Source organism: Egretta garzetta, unplaced genomic scaffold, assembly GCF_000687185.1.
Source record: "Egretta garzetta isolate BGI_Z169 unplaced genomic scaffold, ASM68718v1 scaffold325, whole genome shotgun sequence".
Taxonomy (NCBI): Eukaryota; Metazoa; Chordata; class Aves; order Pelecaniformes; family Ardeidae; genus Egretta; species Egretta garzetta.
The window spans coordinates 971,341-988,260 of record NW_009259833.1 but is presented as its reverse complement, the minus strand read 5'-3'; the positions used below and the strand labels follow the sequence as shown (position 1 = coordinate 988,260).

Genomic DNA, 16,920 nt, shown 5'->3' with positions numbered 1-16,920 from the left:
AACCTCAGAAGCACCGCATCTCATCTTAAACTGCAAGTATATCGATCTGATCTTAGGGATTGTCTCCCTGCAGTGCTTCTATCAGTTTCTAGTACAGTTTGAATTCCTTCCCTAACAGCTAAATTCAAATTCAGTCACTCTTCTGAGTTAGCAAGGCAAAAATCTGGTGCAACAGAACAAGGAAGTCTCTGGACTTGCTTGATTAGCTGCCCTGCTTGAGGCAAGGCCAACTAAATGTCAAGTAGTTTTTGGGACATCTCCCAGCTTTCCATGATGTTTACCCTGTTCACAGAGTATGATTCAATGCATGTTTGCTTCTCTTTTTTGCTTAATCAGTATTGTTTTTCCCTTTGATGTCTGAAGTAGCAGGGGTTTTGTTTTCTCCTTAGTGCTTCTATCCTTTACCCCATCGGTGTCAGGAGCACAAAAAGGGAAATTTTTTCCACCTCTACAGAAATCTCACTTTTCAGCAGCATCCTAGGCACATTATTGCTTTTATTCCCCATTATGCTTCTGGTAGTGACTGCCTGCAGGCTCTCTAGCTGCCTTTCAGTCACAGCAGTGCCTGATACCCACATCCTATAGAGCCAGTAGACTGTTGTTTCTCTTCTACTCCTCAACGCAGCAAGTTTCTGAAGAGATTCTTCTCTCTTAAAACAGAATGTTTGATTCTTGCAAATTTTACTTGAAAGCTGTTACACACCCACAACACACACACGCCCCTTTTAGCCTGTTTCATAAGGGGACAAGTCCCAGGTGAGCATTCTCTTCGTCTCACCCTGTTTCTTCCCCAGGGAATTTCTGCTCTGTGGACCAGTTTCAACCATATCTGACGGAGCTGGCAGTCCACAAAATATTATGTTCTTTCAAGGAGAAAGACTAAAGCTCTGCTTGAGATACTAGTGAGTTGTGTCTGACACTGATAACCCACGTGGGAAAGGACTATCAAAAGCCATGTTTTATTAGTCCCGTTGCTTACAATAGCCACCCGATTTGAACACCTGGATTTTTAGTCCCCTTATTGGTATTTCTCTATCTCAAATAAATCACTCTGTGGAATGTGAAAGATTTCCTAAAGACATTGAACTAAGAAAATTCCTCCTCTATATTGCTTTTTAATTTTAGCTTAGCTAAGTTTTTTGCTTTCATTACTGAGATACAAAAGTAGACTCCAGTGGCCAGTTATTACTTAAATAGGTAAGTAATAACTCAGTGAGGATTGGAATCCTCATTGCTTTTCCATTCACTGTGCAGGAGTGGCAGTTCTGCTTATGCTCATTGCAAGTACCTCTGCTTGTGATGAATGTCGAGAATGAAAGGTGGTGTCTCCCATCAGAAAATAATGGAAATAAAAATGTCGAAGGTCTACATTGCAATTCCTGGTGTGGCAGACAGAGTTATTCTAATTCCCTAACAATTGGCTTAGGTGTTTACAATTTTTCTCCTTGAACTGCTACAGCAGGCTTACCTCGAATCCTTTATGCCAGACTTCAATTTTTCAGTGCTTGCTGTAACATTCATACTCTTACAGGTAAAGCAGCACATTTTTCTTGGCTGTCCAGCATCAACAGGTTTCAAGTTGTTTCACTGTAACTCCTATTTCTTTTTTAGGGCAGTTTAAGTATTCCACTTGCTTCCAATTATGAAGAATTCTAATAGCTGTATTTCTGTGACATTTTTCCATTTTAATGGGGGTTGGAGTAGAGGTCTAGGGGTCCTTTCCAACCCAAACCATTCTATGATAATTGTTGAATTGTTCTAGTTTGTGTTTAGATGAGCTGATAGCAATAAATCTTTGGGTTGTCTATGCATTTTAATTCTATGTTCATACCATTGCTAGCTCAGACTTTTCTGTAAGACTGCTAATATTGCTTCAAATAGTTACACCTTTTTCATTCAGTGTCTTTCCTGCTATCAAAAAACCATAATGATCTGGTTTTTGCATGTTTTGGCCTAGGAAGAAGAGGACGAAATGGACAGTTACCAGGTAAAAATTTTTAATTCTCTCTTTTTACAAACTTAGACATTTTCAGATTAAAACACATTAGAGGAGGAATACCACGTTCTCTCTGCTGTACTGGTTGGATATATAGAGAGCCTGTCTTCTGAAGAGACTAAAAGCATAAGAATTGCATAGCTTGTTATGCTGCAAAGCTATGCGGTGGATTAGAGAGGTGGAAGGGAAAGAACAAGATGCCTTAATGTGTATTTTTCAAAACAAGATCCAGTTGCTTTTTGTCTTTGCTGGTTTGGGGGAAGGAGTCTTCCTTCTTGACAAACTATGGCTAGATTGAGATTGTCCTCATTAAGAACAAGAATGGCCATGGTAGTGGTGAAGATGCAGTCAAAATACTTCATGCTGTTTCATATTATGAATGTGCTATATGTATGAGAGCTGGCACATGCTGCGTAGTAATCAACCCTTGGGCAAGCAAGGGGGATTCTGTTCCTGGAGCCCTAAGACAGCAGTGATACTACTGCTGAAATCAGCACACTATTTTTTTTTAAACGTATGTCATATCTTGGTAACGTGAGCCTTAAAGGAGAACTGATGAGGCACGATATCTGTCATATATTTTTCATTTTCTTATGAATAACTTTAACAAAAGCACATCATCATCGTTATAGATCTCAACTTTGTATAGTGCGAGCAACCAGAGATTTAGGCTTAATGCTCTCTGACAGATTCCGGCATAGTTGTAGGGGTCTACGGGTGAGTAATACAACTGTAGTTTATAGTCTTGCATCCACCCATTTTTCTTGACAAAGTATTTGTTATAGTTCGATGTGGAATGAATCTGAACTGCTGTTGCCATAAAAGAGGCTTGCCTGAAGGCATCTCAGAGCTGATAGCTCATCTTTGTGGCACCCAACATGCTGCATGTAGAGTATCATTCATCATTTCTGAGCATTTCTACACCAGAGACAAATGAACTGAATGTTCTTTAGGATAGTGAAGTGTTTTTCTGAAGGACATGAGCACTTAAAAAAAAAGGATTTTAAAAGGCTCGATTAGAAAAGCTGTAACTAGGGACAGTGGCATGATGCAGGGCAGGGATGGATTCCTAATACAAGGCTGCTAAACACTGAGTGTGAATGGTGAGTCATGGATAAGGACTGGGGTTTCCAGCTTTGCCACTAAGTAGCGCTTAGTGAGTTTTTGACTAGTTTGGGGGCAAAGAAGATGTATAAAGTGAAGCTTGTTCATCTGGGTGGTATAGAATAACAACTAGAGAAAAAGAGATGTCTCAGGCTGGCAAGCAAAAATACTTCAAATAAGATGTGGAAAGTTAAGGGTTTGGACCTGTGAAGAAAGGCTAAGAGAATTGGGGTTGTTTAGCCTCGAGGAAAAGAAAAGGCTCAGGCGGGATCTTGTCAGTGTGTATGAATGGGAAGGGGTAAAGACGACGGAGTCAAGTTCTTCTTAGTGATATGCAGTGAAAGACCTGGAGTCTCCATTTCACATATGAAACTTTTTTTTTTTTTTTTTCTTCCACTTCTTCCCATTGTGGTGGCCAACCCAGAGAGGGGTTGTGGAGTTTCCATCCTTGGAGATACACAGATCCCAACTGGACATTGCCCTGAGCAAGCTGCTGTCGTTGACTCTGCTTTGGGCACAGAGTGGCTTGGACTAGACAATCTCCAGCAGTCTCTCCCAGCCTCAGCTATTCTGTGTTTCTGTTTTAAGTTGTCCTGTGCAAAAGAAAATAGAGAAGAGCTAGGTGATTTCTTGGAGGTCTACTCTGTCTTTCTTATCTGCTTCCTAGGTACAGGATGAGCAGAAGGGTTGAGGAAATGCAGAAGCCGCAAATAGGAAACATTGGTTTTCCTGGGTCAATATCTGACATGACTACTTTCCTCTTTGCAGGATAGGGATTTGGAGAGGCTCCGTCAGAAATGGCTGTGTGCCTTAACAAAGCGTCAGGAGTATCTTGATCAGCAATTGCAAAAACTCGTTGGGAAGCCTGGTAAGCAAAATACTATTAAAGGTAGCAATAGTGATAGGTTGAGAGAGAGAGACGTGCTCACACTTTTAGTCTTAATATATTGTAAAATTTAGAAAATAAGTTAATGCAGAGTTGAATCTTTGCTTTCAGTGAAACTAAAGTTAGAGAAGCCTATATAAAATTGTTCGTTGTACTTGTATACTGTGTGTTTCTTCTTTGTGTGCTGAATTTCTGAGCAGAGTGTATTTTATTCAATTCTGATGGTATAAGATCATCGGCACATGATAAAGTCAGTGAGTAAGAAATGCCCTCTGTTGTCCTGACTGACATCCTGCTTCTCCAGATAAAACAGAAGATGATGCCGATCGGGAGTCGCAGCTTTTAGAGATGAGGCTAACACTCACTGAAGAAAGGAATGCTGTAATGGTTCCTTCTGCTGGCAGTGGGATCCCTGGAGCTCCAGCGGAATGGTATGAACATGCTCTGCCATATTCGCAACAACAAATGTAAAAATGATGCATGGCCTGTTCCTGGCTTGGATTGTTGCCATTTTTTGCTTTCCTTAATCTGGCCTGTGTACACTGTATGAGCAAAGTTGTTAAAATTAGGCCTCTTGCTTAAATTATTTTATTAGGCTGTGTATGTGAAATCCAGAAGTGCTATTTAGCAAACGATACTATTATTGATCAGAGTGTAATTATGACCTTCTGAAAAAACAGAATCAATATTTATTACCACTACGCTTACCATTTAAAAAAATTAGCTAATATGTTAATTACCTAGTTCATTCACTTAAAAGGCTGCTCCGTCATAATAAAACTGCAGCTACAGGAGCATTTTGTTGCGCTCCTGGTTTGAGTGCAAAGTCTGTTTAGTCAGCAAGTGTTCCATGTAATTTTCTAAACATTAAAAATAGTAAACTATGCTAGACTGAGATTGCCGTACTGTAGCAGCTGAGTAACAACTGCAGGTAAGGAAGCAAGGTTGTTTCACTTCAAACCTCTTGTCTTTGGTTGCTTTCAAGTTTCAGAAATTTTTTTCTGAGCAAACCTCTAACAATATTTATTGATGAAATTGGGTATCGTGGGAGTTTTAAGCTGAAGTTTGTTAAAGCTAGAGCTTCGGAAACATAAAAATGGCAAATGCTTGTTGGAAACATAAAAATGGCAAATGCTTGTTGGAAACATGTCAACTTTCACATCAAAGTGTTTGACCAGGTTTGAAAACAGTGGAGCTGCAGGAAAGTTACATGAGGAAGAATCTGGTTGGAATGTATTTGCACCAGAGGAAATGTTGAGTATGATTCAAGCACCTTATATATTCCATAAGACTCCAGCCTGCTCGTGTTCACTGTAAAGTTTATCAAGTCCAAGTTTGTCATGAGATGGCTACAGCTATATTTTACAGCTAAGATTGCAACAAGGAGTCTTAAAGTCTTTTGTATTTCATATTACATTTTTGGTACCTTATTTGGTACCTTATTAAAACGGCTAGGCCATGGCATGTTTCATTTTAAAAACAAACAAAACACCACCTGTGTTTTCCCTTCTTCCATGATAGGGAAGATACCTTAAATGGCAGCTTTGACTCTAAATAAGTGTGTTTTGCAAGAGAGAGTAATAACCCTGTAGCGTGGCAGCATTGATGTTAGTTTAAGAACTTTGACACTGGATTTTCTGATTCTCACTCTGCTGTCTTCACTGCCATCACTAATGCAGGGGGGTTGCATTTAATAAATGTGTCTGTCAGAGCAAATAAACTTAATTTTGCTATTAGCCGTTTAGAGGGAGAAAACATGTCTGAAAGCAGAGGTCAAAGACTATAATAATTCGAAAAGAGCTGGTAGAAAAGAAATACCAATTTAGTTGAGTCTCTTGGAATCTGCAACAGAAAATTAAAATAAAGCTGTTTGCCAAGGTTATCAATGGTCTGGCTTAGAATTGCAGTTGTACTGAATGTAATATGCTGTGGGCTGGTATCATAAGGTACGTGTGTTGGGTAACTCTGGGTTAGTTTAAATGCTGTCTTTGTCCCTGTCTTACATTTTAGGACTCCTGTGCCTGGTATGGAAACTCACATTCCTGTTATTTTCCTTGACTTGAATGGTAAGTGGCTCTTCAAATGACAGAGTGCTTTGAAACAAACTCTGTACAACCAATGACATTACGGAATTTAAGCAAGCTAACAAAATTGAGAAATGCCTGGGATGGCAGGTGGATTAACCTGAGGGTGCACATTTTTCATTGAAACATATTATTTAATGTTTCAGATTACACAGCATTATATATGGAAGTAACCATAGGCTTTAAAAATCCCAATATTTTGCAGATATTTAATAAGTAAAATAGAAATAGTAAAATGAGCACACCTAAGGAGTGAACAGCAAAAGCCAGTGTAAACTAAAAATTATTGTTGGGAATGCTCTTTCTGGGGTCTCACAAGGATATAGCGCTGACTCTGTATCCTATAGTTTCTTTACTGGTGACTTCGAAGAAAACGTGAAGTCACTGGTAATAACTGTGTATCAAAAAAACCATGGCATGATAAGCTCAAGTTAGTTTTACGGAGTGTGATCATATGTGTTTCTTTAAACAACGTATGTTTCAGTACATCCAAATACAAGATCCAATTGGAACAGTGTATTTGGCAGATACTTCTACCAAAGGTGGGAAATCGTAGCCAAGAAATCAGCAACCCCAAAGTAGTCCAGGGAGCCAACAGTGCCTAATCAGTTGACCAAATCCTTGTTAGGATGTTTAAAAGAGGGTTAACACTTGGATTGGAAGCATCAGGTGAGAGTGGGGAGGTGGCATGCTGCCTCTTGTGAGGAGGTCTTTGCTGCAACGCTGGTTACATTTATGGTTTGTTCACCTCAAAAAGCGCTTTGATAAATCAAATGGCTTGAGAGAGGAGCTAGTTAATAATTCATTCATGGTGAGGGACTGGAGCCCGAACAGGTTACGCTTCTTCTCAAAAAACAGATTAAGGATTTGTTTAATCATGATCTAAAAGTACTGTATTTTTACTTGTTCACCCAGCAGCTTATCTTTATTAAAAAACCAAACCAAAACAAAACCAACAAAAACCCCACAACGCCTAACTAATGCCAAATGAGTAAGGTACTTAGTGTGAGTGACCAGCAGTGAGGAAAACACACCTGTGGGCAAGGAGGGCATGTTTACAACTGGGGGAGATTGCCACGCAATAGAGGACTTTATAAGGCACGCTTGGGTCTGTGTCCCCAAATCGTTGTGCATGCTCTTTGTATGGAAACGGGATTCTTTCTGAAGTGGCACAATGCGAGGAGCTTTTCTACTGTAGGTGGAGTTTAAGTAGCCAAGCTGGGAGTTAGTGATGAAAATGTGAATTCATGACTTGCTGGATATTTTTAAAAAAGGTAATGGCCATGCGTCTCCTCACCTTCTACATTCACTTTTGTTTCTAGCTGATGACTTCAGTTCCCAAGATAACCTCGATGACCCAGAAGCGGGTGGGTGGGATGCTACTCTCATAGCAGAAGAGGAGGAGGAATTCTTTGAACTGCAGATTGTGAAGCATCATGATAGTGAGGTAAGCAGAGATGCAGACCACTGTATTTAGTTTAGGAGTCTTTTAATTGTTCTCTTTATATATTCAGATGTGAAAATAATGCATCAAAGAGGGCATACAAAGGATACAACACTTGCTTCTTATATGACTGACTTTGTGTGTTCAAGGAATATTTGCTAGGAGTATATCCATGGTTTGAAAAATAATAATATTCAAGGGTGTTCCTTCATCTAAATCCAAGCATTACTAAAGCTTGAGATTCTGAGTTTGTGATTAAAAAAAACCAAAACAAAACCCCTGACCAAACTAAGAGTATGGAAGCCGAAAAACCAGTCTTAACCATTGCTGCAGTTAACATATTTACCTCTGCATTGTTACATTCGATATACTCCATATTGCCATGTAGCTCATAGCTTTACAACTTTGCAATTGTGGGTTTAAAATTTTTGCTGTTAGGTTTAGAATCTCTGATTTATTTTTTTACCTTAAAATTTTGCTCCTTACTCTGAAATGTATTTCTTTTTATATTTTTAGAGGAGCTTTATTCCTGGTGGTTTTGGTAGGTTTTTTGTTCTGTTTTGGTTTTAAAGCCTGGAAAGATGGCTACCAGGCTGTTTTTCATAGGGCTTGAAGACAAACCATTTAAATCTTCAGTAATATTTTAACATTCAAGAAGAGAAATTCCAGCTTTTGCTGTATTGCTAGTAATGTTTCAGCAAAACTATTTCTCAAATACAGATGGGAGAGTTTGTGGTGTGATGGAAGATTTTTCACTGCAATCTCTGTTGCTCTCTGGTTTATCTTAATAAATTAGGCCAAATGGTCCTGTAGTTCTGCATATTTTATAATTTATTTGCAATGATCCTGGGTATTCAAAAATCTTTTTTTCAAGAGGAAATGTTCCAGAGTTTGAGCAAGTTGGCATTTTTAATCCCAACATCTTCATTTGGCAAACTGATCTTGATTTTTAAATGGCCTCTTCTAACGTGCAGGGATTTTTCTTCATAGGGAGTGAAATGGAGAAGCTGACTCTCAAAATTTATGTATTATGTATTTTTGTTAATTATGCTTAATTAATTACAGTTAATTATACACCTAATTATGCTTATTAGAGGATACATTTTTTTCCTTTGCAGGTGAAAGCAGAAGCCTCATGGGATTCCACAGTCCACGACTGTATCCAGCTCAGTAAAGGAACCGCAGCAGATGAAAGAGTTTACCTTATTGTGAGAGCCACTGTCCAGCTCAGCCATCCTGCAGAAATGCAATTAGTGTTACGCAAGCGCATCTGTGTTAATGTGTATGGCAGACAGGTATGTCTTCTATAATCCTTCACACTCTGCCCCATGTTTATCGCTGCTTGAAGAGGGGAAGGCTGTCATTTGTGCAATAAGCTGCTGCTGTGACTCTTCTTTTCTTGCACCTACCTTCATCTCTGCCTGAAAGGAAGCCCCATATCAATGGCATCCATCAAGACTTTAAGCTGCCAAATAATTTTCATAATATCTTTTATATTGTGGATGATAATGCAGCTTTTTTTTAAAGGCTCAATGGCATCTAAGTATGAGAGGTCCGGTGTTATTTGTATTAACTACCAAGTGCTTTATCCCCAGTCACTGGAAAAAGTAGAAAGAGTTAACTTCTCATGAGCTTGGAGTTCATGTTTTGCAAAACCTGTGCATCAGAAGAAACTTGTGTGTTTCTCTACTCCTATAGCATGTTCACATGCTAACCATTTCTATTTAAGCATCCAGAATTTAGAGATAAACCAGCAATAGTTGGAGCAGAGGTCCCCTCGTGTAATTTGTCAAAGCTAATCACTCTTGGTCTTTTATGTTTTCCAGTTGGCTTGTGCTCTTACAATAATGCATAGGTGAGAGCAGGATGTTTGATAAATGGAAAGCAGGAGGTTGTCGTTCCATTTGCAGCATCGTGTCCTGACAAATACTTAGTTCTTGAGAAAGATGGTGAGGGAGAGTTTGTTCAGCTTTGTCTCAGATTCCAGCTTCCCCTAGCAGTGATAATGACAAAGCAGAAAGCCTGAATTGTTATTCTGTTTGCACATCTGTAGTTAAAATCTGAAGCAAGGGCAGAAGAGGTGTGGTCACACCCAGAAACCCTGTAGGCAACTCCGAACTGCTTTTAGTGCTAGGAATAGAAGAACTACAATTCTTGGTGCTTCGATCAGGCAAAAGCTTTTTCTCAGAAAGAGAGCGGTGAATTTTTTGTCACATAGAATGGAAGAGTGTATTCAAGAGATCTGTTGAGCCTGCTGATAATTACAATTGTGTTAAGTCTTCATCAATTCTGTTTTCTACAGATTTAGTCAATGATGTGTTTTACTTTTATTCGACGTGGAATCTTTGACTTTCCTGCTAGGTTTCTAAAAATCCTCGTCAATAACCTTTCCCGGGTGTTCGTCTCAGCAGCATCTTTGAATGACTCATCCCTGCATTAATTCAACAGTCCAGTTCTTAACCCTGCAAGGCGCCAAGTCAGCATAAACAATGACCATGCCCCCTTAAGTCATTCTTCATAACGATCTCTTTGGTCAAGAATTTAATGCCTGTACTTGTCAATATTCAAGACAAGTCACCTAGGGCTCTCCCAAAAAAAAAAAAAAAACCAACCCTGCCTCTAGAATTAGCAAATGCTTTTTGTGCTGGTTAAGTGGTCACCTTGCAGTGAAGGAAGTTAATCCTTTCTCTGTATCTAAAATACAGACAAGCAAATGGTTTGTCTCCAAGTTAAAATCTTTGGTTCTTACATATTTATTGGCTTGTCTCTTGGGTTTGGACTTCTTTCTTTGTAAACTGTATTTGCTTCAGCTGAAATATGTTAAACCATGTTTGCCTTTAAAGCAAGAGATCTTTTCCTTTTTTTTTGCCTTCCCACAGGGTTTTGCACAGAGTTTCCTCCGAAGAATGTCTCATCGAAGTTCCATTCCTGGCTGTGGCGTCACTTTTGAGATAGTCTCAAATATTCCAGAGGTGAATAAGAAGTTGGAATATCTGAAATTGGCTAAGAGCCCCTATCCTTCTGATTTTTCCCTCCTTTTGAGCATGCTGGCTCTTGCTGCTGCAAGCATAAACTGTGGTTCTTAGAAAAGATTAAGCATATTCCTTTACATGCTGTGACTCAGCTGCAACCTATGTCTTATCAGTGTCACTATGTATTTTGTTGAGTGAGCTCAGGTCTTTGAAGAAACGTTTAAAAGAGAGAGAAAAATGGAGAGTAAAGATGGGTAGGTGAAGTGCCTAATGTAGGAAGCATGAGAATATGTAAAAAATAACCAAGTGGCTTTTTCTAAGTAATGTCTTTATGCAACTCTTGATTCCTGAGCATGTTCATAGTTAGATGCTAATCCTTTCCTTCCAAACAGATGCTCTATCAGAGCACTTGTAAAAACATTAACACATGAAGAGCCAAAAGTCTGATTGCTGCCTGACTCTGTCTTTTAGGTTCTGCTGTATTTAGCACTCTGTGTTGAAATGTTTCTCAAGCAATGTTCTATTTTTTTCTTGCAAGTCACTTGAAATTTTGTTTTCCTCACAGGATAAGAGGTGCCCCGAATGTGTTTGAGCCCTTTTTAATCACAAAATATCTGAATGCAGCCCTTTTGCTAATCAATAGCAATGTCTCACTGTGAGACAAAAAAAAAAAACCCTCCAAAAGAACAATAACCACGTATAGCTTGAGATGTTTGTGGTAGTGGTAGGAGCAATTTGCATGGCACAGGTTCCTTCAGTGTAACAAGGCTTCTGTTTAGAAATCTCCAACAAGACATCTGAATCTGCCCCTGAGCTTAAGGGCAAACACTGTTGAATCTGTCCTGCAGGTTTTAAAAATGCGTTTTCTTCAGGACCAATGTGGGAGATTTTTATTTTATTTAAAAAGGATGTCATTTCTTTTCATCTAACTTAGGACGCTCAAGGAGCTGAAGAGCGGGAGGCGCTAGCCAGAATGGCAGCAAATGTTGAAGATGCAGCTTCAGCTGACTCTGAAGCCTATATTGAGAAGTACCTGCGGAGTGTGCTGGCTGTGGAGAACATTCTCACCTTGGATCGTCTGCGCCAGGTCTGTTTTTAAGGCTGTAGCAGACAGCAGAGAATATGCTTACAGAGAACAGGGTATCATAGAATCGCTTTGGTTGGAAAAGACCTTTAAGATCATCGAGTCCAACCTTTAACCTAACCCTGCCATCCCACCACTAAACCATGTCCCTAAGCACCTCATCTCTCCTTCTTTTAAATACCTCCAGGGGTGGGGACTCGACCACCTCCCTGGGCAGCCCATTCCAGAGCCTGACAACCCTTTCAGTGAAGAAGTTTTTCCTAATATCTAACCTAAACCTGCCCTGGCGCAGCTTCAAACCATTCCCCCTCGTCCTATCATCTGTTACCAGGGAGCAGAGGCCGACCCCCACCTCCCTACAGCCTCCTTTCAGGTAGCTGTAGAGGGCGATCAGGTCTCCCCTCAGCCTCCTCTGCTCCAGACTAAACAACCCCAGTTCCCTCAGCCGTTCCTCGTATGACTTGTGCTCCAGACCCCTCACCAGCTTGGTTGCTCTCCTCTGGACATGCTCCAGCAATGCAACATCCTTCTTGTAGTGAGGGGCCCAAAACTGAACACAGTATTCGAGGTGCGGCCTCACCAGCACATGTTCTCCTAAGTGCATGCAATGGCTAACAAACCCAAAACACCACTTCAGTGCATACCTCAGCCTCACAAAGTGTGCCTGTGGCAAACATCCAAGGAAGCAAATGTAGCTCTCTTTGCAGAGATGTTCTCACTCAACTACCTGCGATATGGATGGATGGAACCAGGAGCTTTATATTAAATGCACTATTATGGGATGCTTGGTTTCTTTTTAAGACTGTGCATTGCTAATTATGGTTCAGAAAGAGTAGTTGTGTGGCATTAGCTTTTGCTTTCTGAAGCTTGGGCTTTAGTAATAGTTTCTGAAGTTGCTAGCAGAATCCTTGTCGTTTTGCCCATATTCTGCCTTGAAGTAACCAAACCCATCCTGTCAATAAATAAGACATCGATTGGGTTAATCTTAAGTACTGTAACCTGATCTGTTTACCAGGAAAAATACGGGAGATAAAAACATTTATTGAAAATTATTCTTCTGGATATAAATTATGCAAGCACAAAAGAAAGTTATGCAAAACAAGTGAGACTGTGTGCCTGCCCACTATAAATTAATGGTGAAGTGTGATGCACTCTAAGTATTGAAAGCAAGTTCCCTGTCATATATAATTAGTTTAAAGGATTAAAATAGGAGCTCGTCTAGGAAAGGGAGTCTTAGTCTTTGCATCTGTAACAGTAATCTCCTAGAATCAGAACTAGCTGTGAAATCCTACGTGTGCCAATCAGCAAAATAAAAGTGGATGAACTTTAACATCTAGTACATTTCTAGCCATGTTACATGCAAGTTCTGATTACAGTGCACTTTAGAGACAGGAGCCTGTGCAATAAGGCTGTTTAGAAACGTTTTTCTTGTATAGACAAAACTATCCTGGGATGATTGGAGCTTAGATTCTTGTAAAAGATGCATGTTTTCTTTGTTGTGCTCTCTGTGATTGGCAGGAAGTTGCTGTAAAAGAGCAGCTAATGGGAAAAGGAAAACTCTGCCGCCGGAGCCTGAGCTCTCCCAATGTGAATCGGGTGAGTATTCCATGCTGGCATCTGCAGCAGGTCCAGTCTTTCAGTTACAGGTCCCTGTGATGCCAGAGACATGGACTATAGCAATAAATTTCCTTCTGTTTGCCCGTTCTGTTTGTCTGTGCTGTTCGTGAGCATGTAAATACGAAGTGGAGACAAAATCTGCACATATTCATGCTTCCATCATACAGGCTAGTATGCTTGAAGGCACCCCCATGAATCCAGACTATTTGAAAAAGCAACGTAAAAAGGACTTCTGCTTTTTTTTTTTTCCTGAACACTGGAAGTTTTTTCATTTAGCTATCAAATTGAAGATTTTTTTTTTCTTTAGAAGATTTGAAAGCAAGTTGAAAGTATTTACTGAACTTAAACTTTGTACCAGTGTTGTGCATAAGAAAGGTAAGACTTCTGTTGTCCAAAATTTGGAAAGAAATCCTTTGCTAGAACTGGTAGTCAGACTTGTCAAATTCTGGTTACTTCCAGGTCAATAATGGGGATTTCACCTTTCATCTCTTGGATTTCAGTTCTGCTTTAACTGCAAAACCATTTGTTTTCCCCCTTCCTTGTGTTCGTCAAGAGGCATATTTATCAGTTGCTTACATTTTTGTTAAGAAATAATCCTGCTTGTCTTAATTCTTTCAGCTTTCTGGAAGTCGCCAAGATTTAGCACCCCCTTATAACCTGAGCAGTAACCGGGTGAGTATCAGAAGGTCTCCTGGGAAATATGCTGTAGAGAAAAGGTAGCTCCTGTGACTACATTATACCAGTTACAGAGGAAGTGGGAAACATCTGTAAAGGCTGGGGCACACCCATGTGCTCTTGGTATCCTTGGGATTGTTCCTAGGACATAATTAGCTTTGGAAGTGCTACGCTAGACCTCTCTGGGAAAGTTCCCAGGCCTTTGTTAGTCATATAGTGCTGATGACAACCGCTGTGGGATCTACAGCAGCAGACCTGCGTTAAGCAGGTGAGATTAAACGTAGCTATCCATCACACAGGAGTGCATTTATCAGGGGAAATTTTCTCATTGTCAAGCATCAGAGCTCTTCGAAAGTTTTCATCTGGGTGGATGCAAACCTTCTGGGTAAGGGACAAATTTGGGTTCTTATGTAAGTTCAGGACCACCTCTAGGACCCAATAGAGGCCTATGAAGAGAGTCTCTGACCTTCAGAGGGATACCAGCAGTCTTAAGCTTATGGTGGGTGATAATTCAGCCCATTACACTCCTTAAAAACAACAGAATACATCAAAAGCATTTCTTTAAAAAGTGAAAGATTAAATTTAAACTTATTTTCCAAATCCTAGATAAACTGAAGGGTCTTCTCCTGATAGATATTCTGCCCAGCAAGCGTGTAGTCATTTTGAAAGGCAGAATCTAGTGGTGACAAGGCATTTTAATGCATAATGCAATTGCAGGGAATAATAGAATTTTGATGTAGTGCTCTAGCATTGGTTGCTAAATCTGCTACATCTGATCCATGTAGAGAATGCTAAAATATGTGCAGGTGATAAAGTGCTTATAGCAACTTCTATTTGGAGAGAACTGTTGGATGTTTCAATATTGTAGGTTTTTAAAGCAAAAACTAAAGACCACAGTTCTTAATGATTTCTGTTTTTCTCCTCCCTTCCCCTTGATTTCTCTCATTGCATGTTTCAGAGTCCAAAGATCCCAGCAGAGGTAATGCATTAGGTCCACCTAATGAGTGGGATAATAATTTTATCTCACTATAAAGTTTATTTTGCTCACTTACACGCTTTTACTTCCTGCTTTGAAGATGCTGCTGGTGGTGCCTCATTTGCATAGTACACAGCAAATGAGTTTTTCCATTGAAAAGCCTGTCATTAATGCAGTGTGAAACTGATACAAATGAGAGAAGTTTCTCCTTCTTGGGTGTGTCTTACGGTTTGTTACAGAGCTGTAGCTATTTAATGCCATTTCTCACAATTCTTTGGACAGGGTGAAGTTATTTCAGAAATGGCCTCATCTCAGCTAAAAAAAAAAAACCAAACCAAACAGACAGACATGAAAGCAGACAAATATAAGCCAGTCGTGTGTACGTTAGCCTGGAGAGGAGATAAACGTTGAGAGTTTCTTCCGAATCTTTCTCAGGCTTTATGGCTTCAGATAGTTCAGTGTTAACAACTCTTGATTTCTATGAAAGAATGGTTTTAAACTAATACTGGGCCAATGGAAAACACGTTTATCCTTAGTGTCATGTTAACACTCTGGGAGTAATGGCTGTTTGTCCCCTTAGTTGTACCAAGCTTTGGTTAACTGGGGTTAATTGGTAGCGGTTTGCATGGGGTTTTGCAGCTCTTTGCTGTGGTTGATGTAGCCAGTGACCACCACCCTGTACCCCTGTCACATGGAGCTGAGATGGCGTAGCTTACCTCCTTGCTTGCAGTGTGCTTCATTGCAAGGCACTTGTTACTCCGGACATGAGGGGTGCAAACTCCCCTGTTAGAATTTTCTGTTTTCAAATGGGTCTCTGGTTCAGTGTCTATAGGGAGATGAATGAAAGTGGTTTAATCATGTCGAAATGTTAAACAAATTCTTAGAATCATAGAATTACGGAATCGTTTGGGTTGGAAAAGCCCTTTAAAATCATCAAGCCCAACCGTTCCCCTACCCCTGCCATCCCACCACTAAACCCTGTCCCTAAGCACCTCGCCTGCCCGGCTTTTAAATCCCTCCAGGGATGGGGACTCCCCCCCTTCCCTGGGCAGCCCCTTTCAGTGCTTCACAGCTCTTTTAGTGAAAAAATTTTTCCTAATGTCCAATCTAAACCTGCCCTGGCACAACTTGAGGCCATAAATGTTCTTAAATGTTCCTATAGCACACAGACATCATAAAGCACACTGGTGATATCAGTCCCTTCTATTTGTTATGGCTTAACCCAGCAGGCAGCTGAGCATCACACAGCCACTCACTCACATCCCCTCAGTGGGATGGGGGAGAGAATCAGGGGAAAAAAGGTAAAACCCATGGGTTGAGATAAAGACAGTTTAATAAAACAGTAGAGGGGGAAAAATAATAATAATAATAACCATAGAATATACAAAACAAGTGATGCTCAATGCAATTGCTCACCACCCGCTGACCGATGCCCAGGCCATCCCAAGCAGCAATGGCTCTCCCCCGGCCAACTCCCCTGAGCATAGCCCTTGGGCCAGTTGGGGTCAGCTGTCCTGGCCGAGCCCCCTCCCAGCTTCTTGTGCCCCTGGCAGAGCAGAGGAAGCTGAAAAAGTACTCAACCAGTCTAGGCACTACTTAGCAACAACTAAACCATCAGTATGTTATCAACGTTCTTCTCATCCTAGATCCAAAACACAGCACTATGCCAGCTACTAGGAAGAAAATTAACTCTGTCACAGCCAAAACCAGGACGCTATTTTAGCATAAAACATCCAAGTATGGCTTGATACGTGGAGTTTCAGCTGAGTTAGATGTCTTTGTCACTTGCAGAGAAGTTTAGTGAAAAAGAAGTCTTCTCCAGCAGTCATAAACTGTTATTTTACCAGGAATTTGGTTTTGTTTACAAGTGACTATAAGAAGTTAATCTCAGACAAGTGGTTTATTATATCATAAGAAACATCAGTCACAGGATAGTAACAGCATCCTGAATTGGGTGGAGAACTAATCTGTCAAGCCAGTGTACTTTAATATTAGTGGAAGCCCTTGACACATTTCAGAATATTCCTCTCCGTAACTTTTATTCCATTACTTCGTTCTTCTCTCTAATTTTAACATTATTAC

General features: G+C 40.2%; 1 protein-coding gene across 1 annotated transcript in view; it reads left to right on the top strand.

Annotated features, from left to right (window-relative positions):
• Nucleotides 1-16,920, top strand: part of KIF13B (kinesin family member 13B) — a 119,332-nt gene that overhangs the window by 78,650 nt on the left and 23,762 nt on the right. Inside the window, exons 25-35 of the mRNA XM_035895412.1 lie at nt 1,958-1,987; nt 3,869-3,968; nt 4,291-4,417; nt 5,997-6,052; nt 7,393-7,517; nt 8,633-8,809; nt 10,394-10,486; nt 11,421-11,573; nt 13,089-13,166; nt 13,806-13,859; nt 14,821-14,841. Coding sequence (XP_035751305.1) covers nt 1,958-1,987; nt 3,869-3,968; nt 4,291-4,417; nt 5,997-6,052; nt 7,393-7,517; nt 8,633-8,809; nt 10,394-10,486; nt 11,421-11,573; nt 13,089-13,166; nt 13,806-13,859; nt 14,821-14,841 — 1,014 coding nt within the window. The remainder of the gene's footprint in view (nt 1-1,957; nt 1,988-3,868; nt 3,969-4,290; nt 4,418-5,996; nt 6,053-7,392; nt 7,518-8,632; nt 8,810-10,393; nt 10,487-11,420; nt 11,574-13,088; nt 13,167-13,805; nt 13,860-14,820; nt 14,842-16,920) is intronic.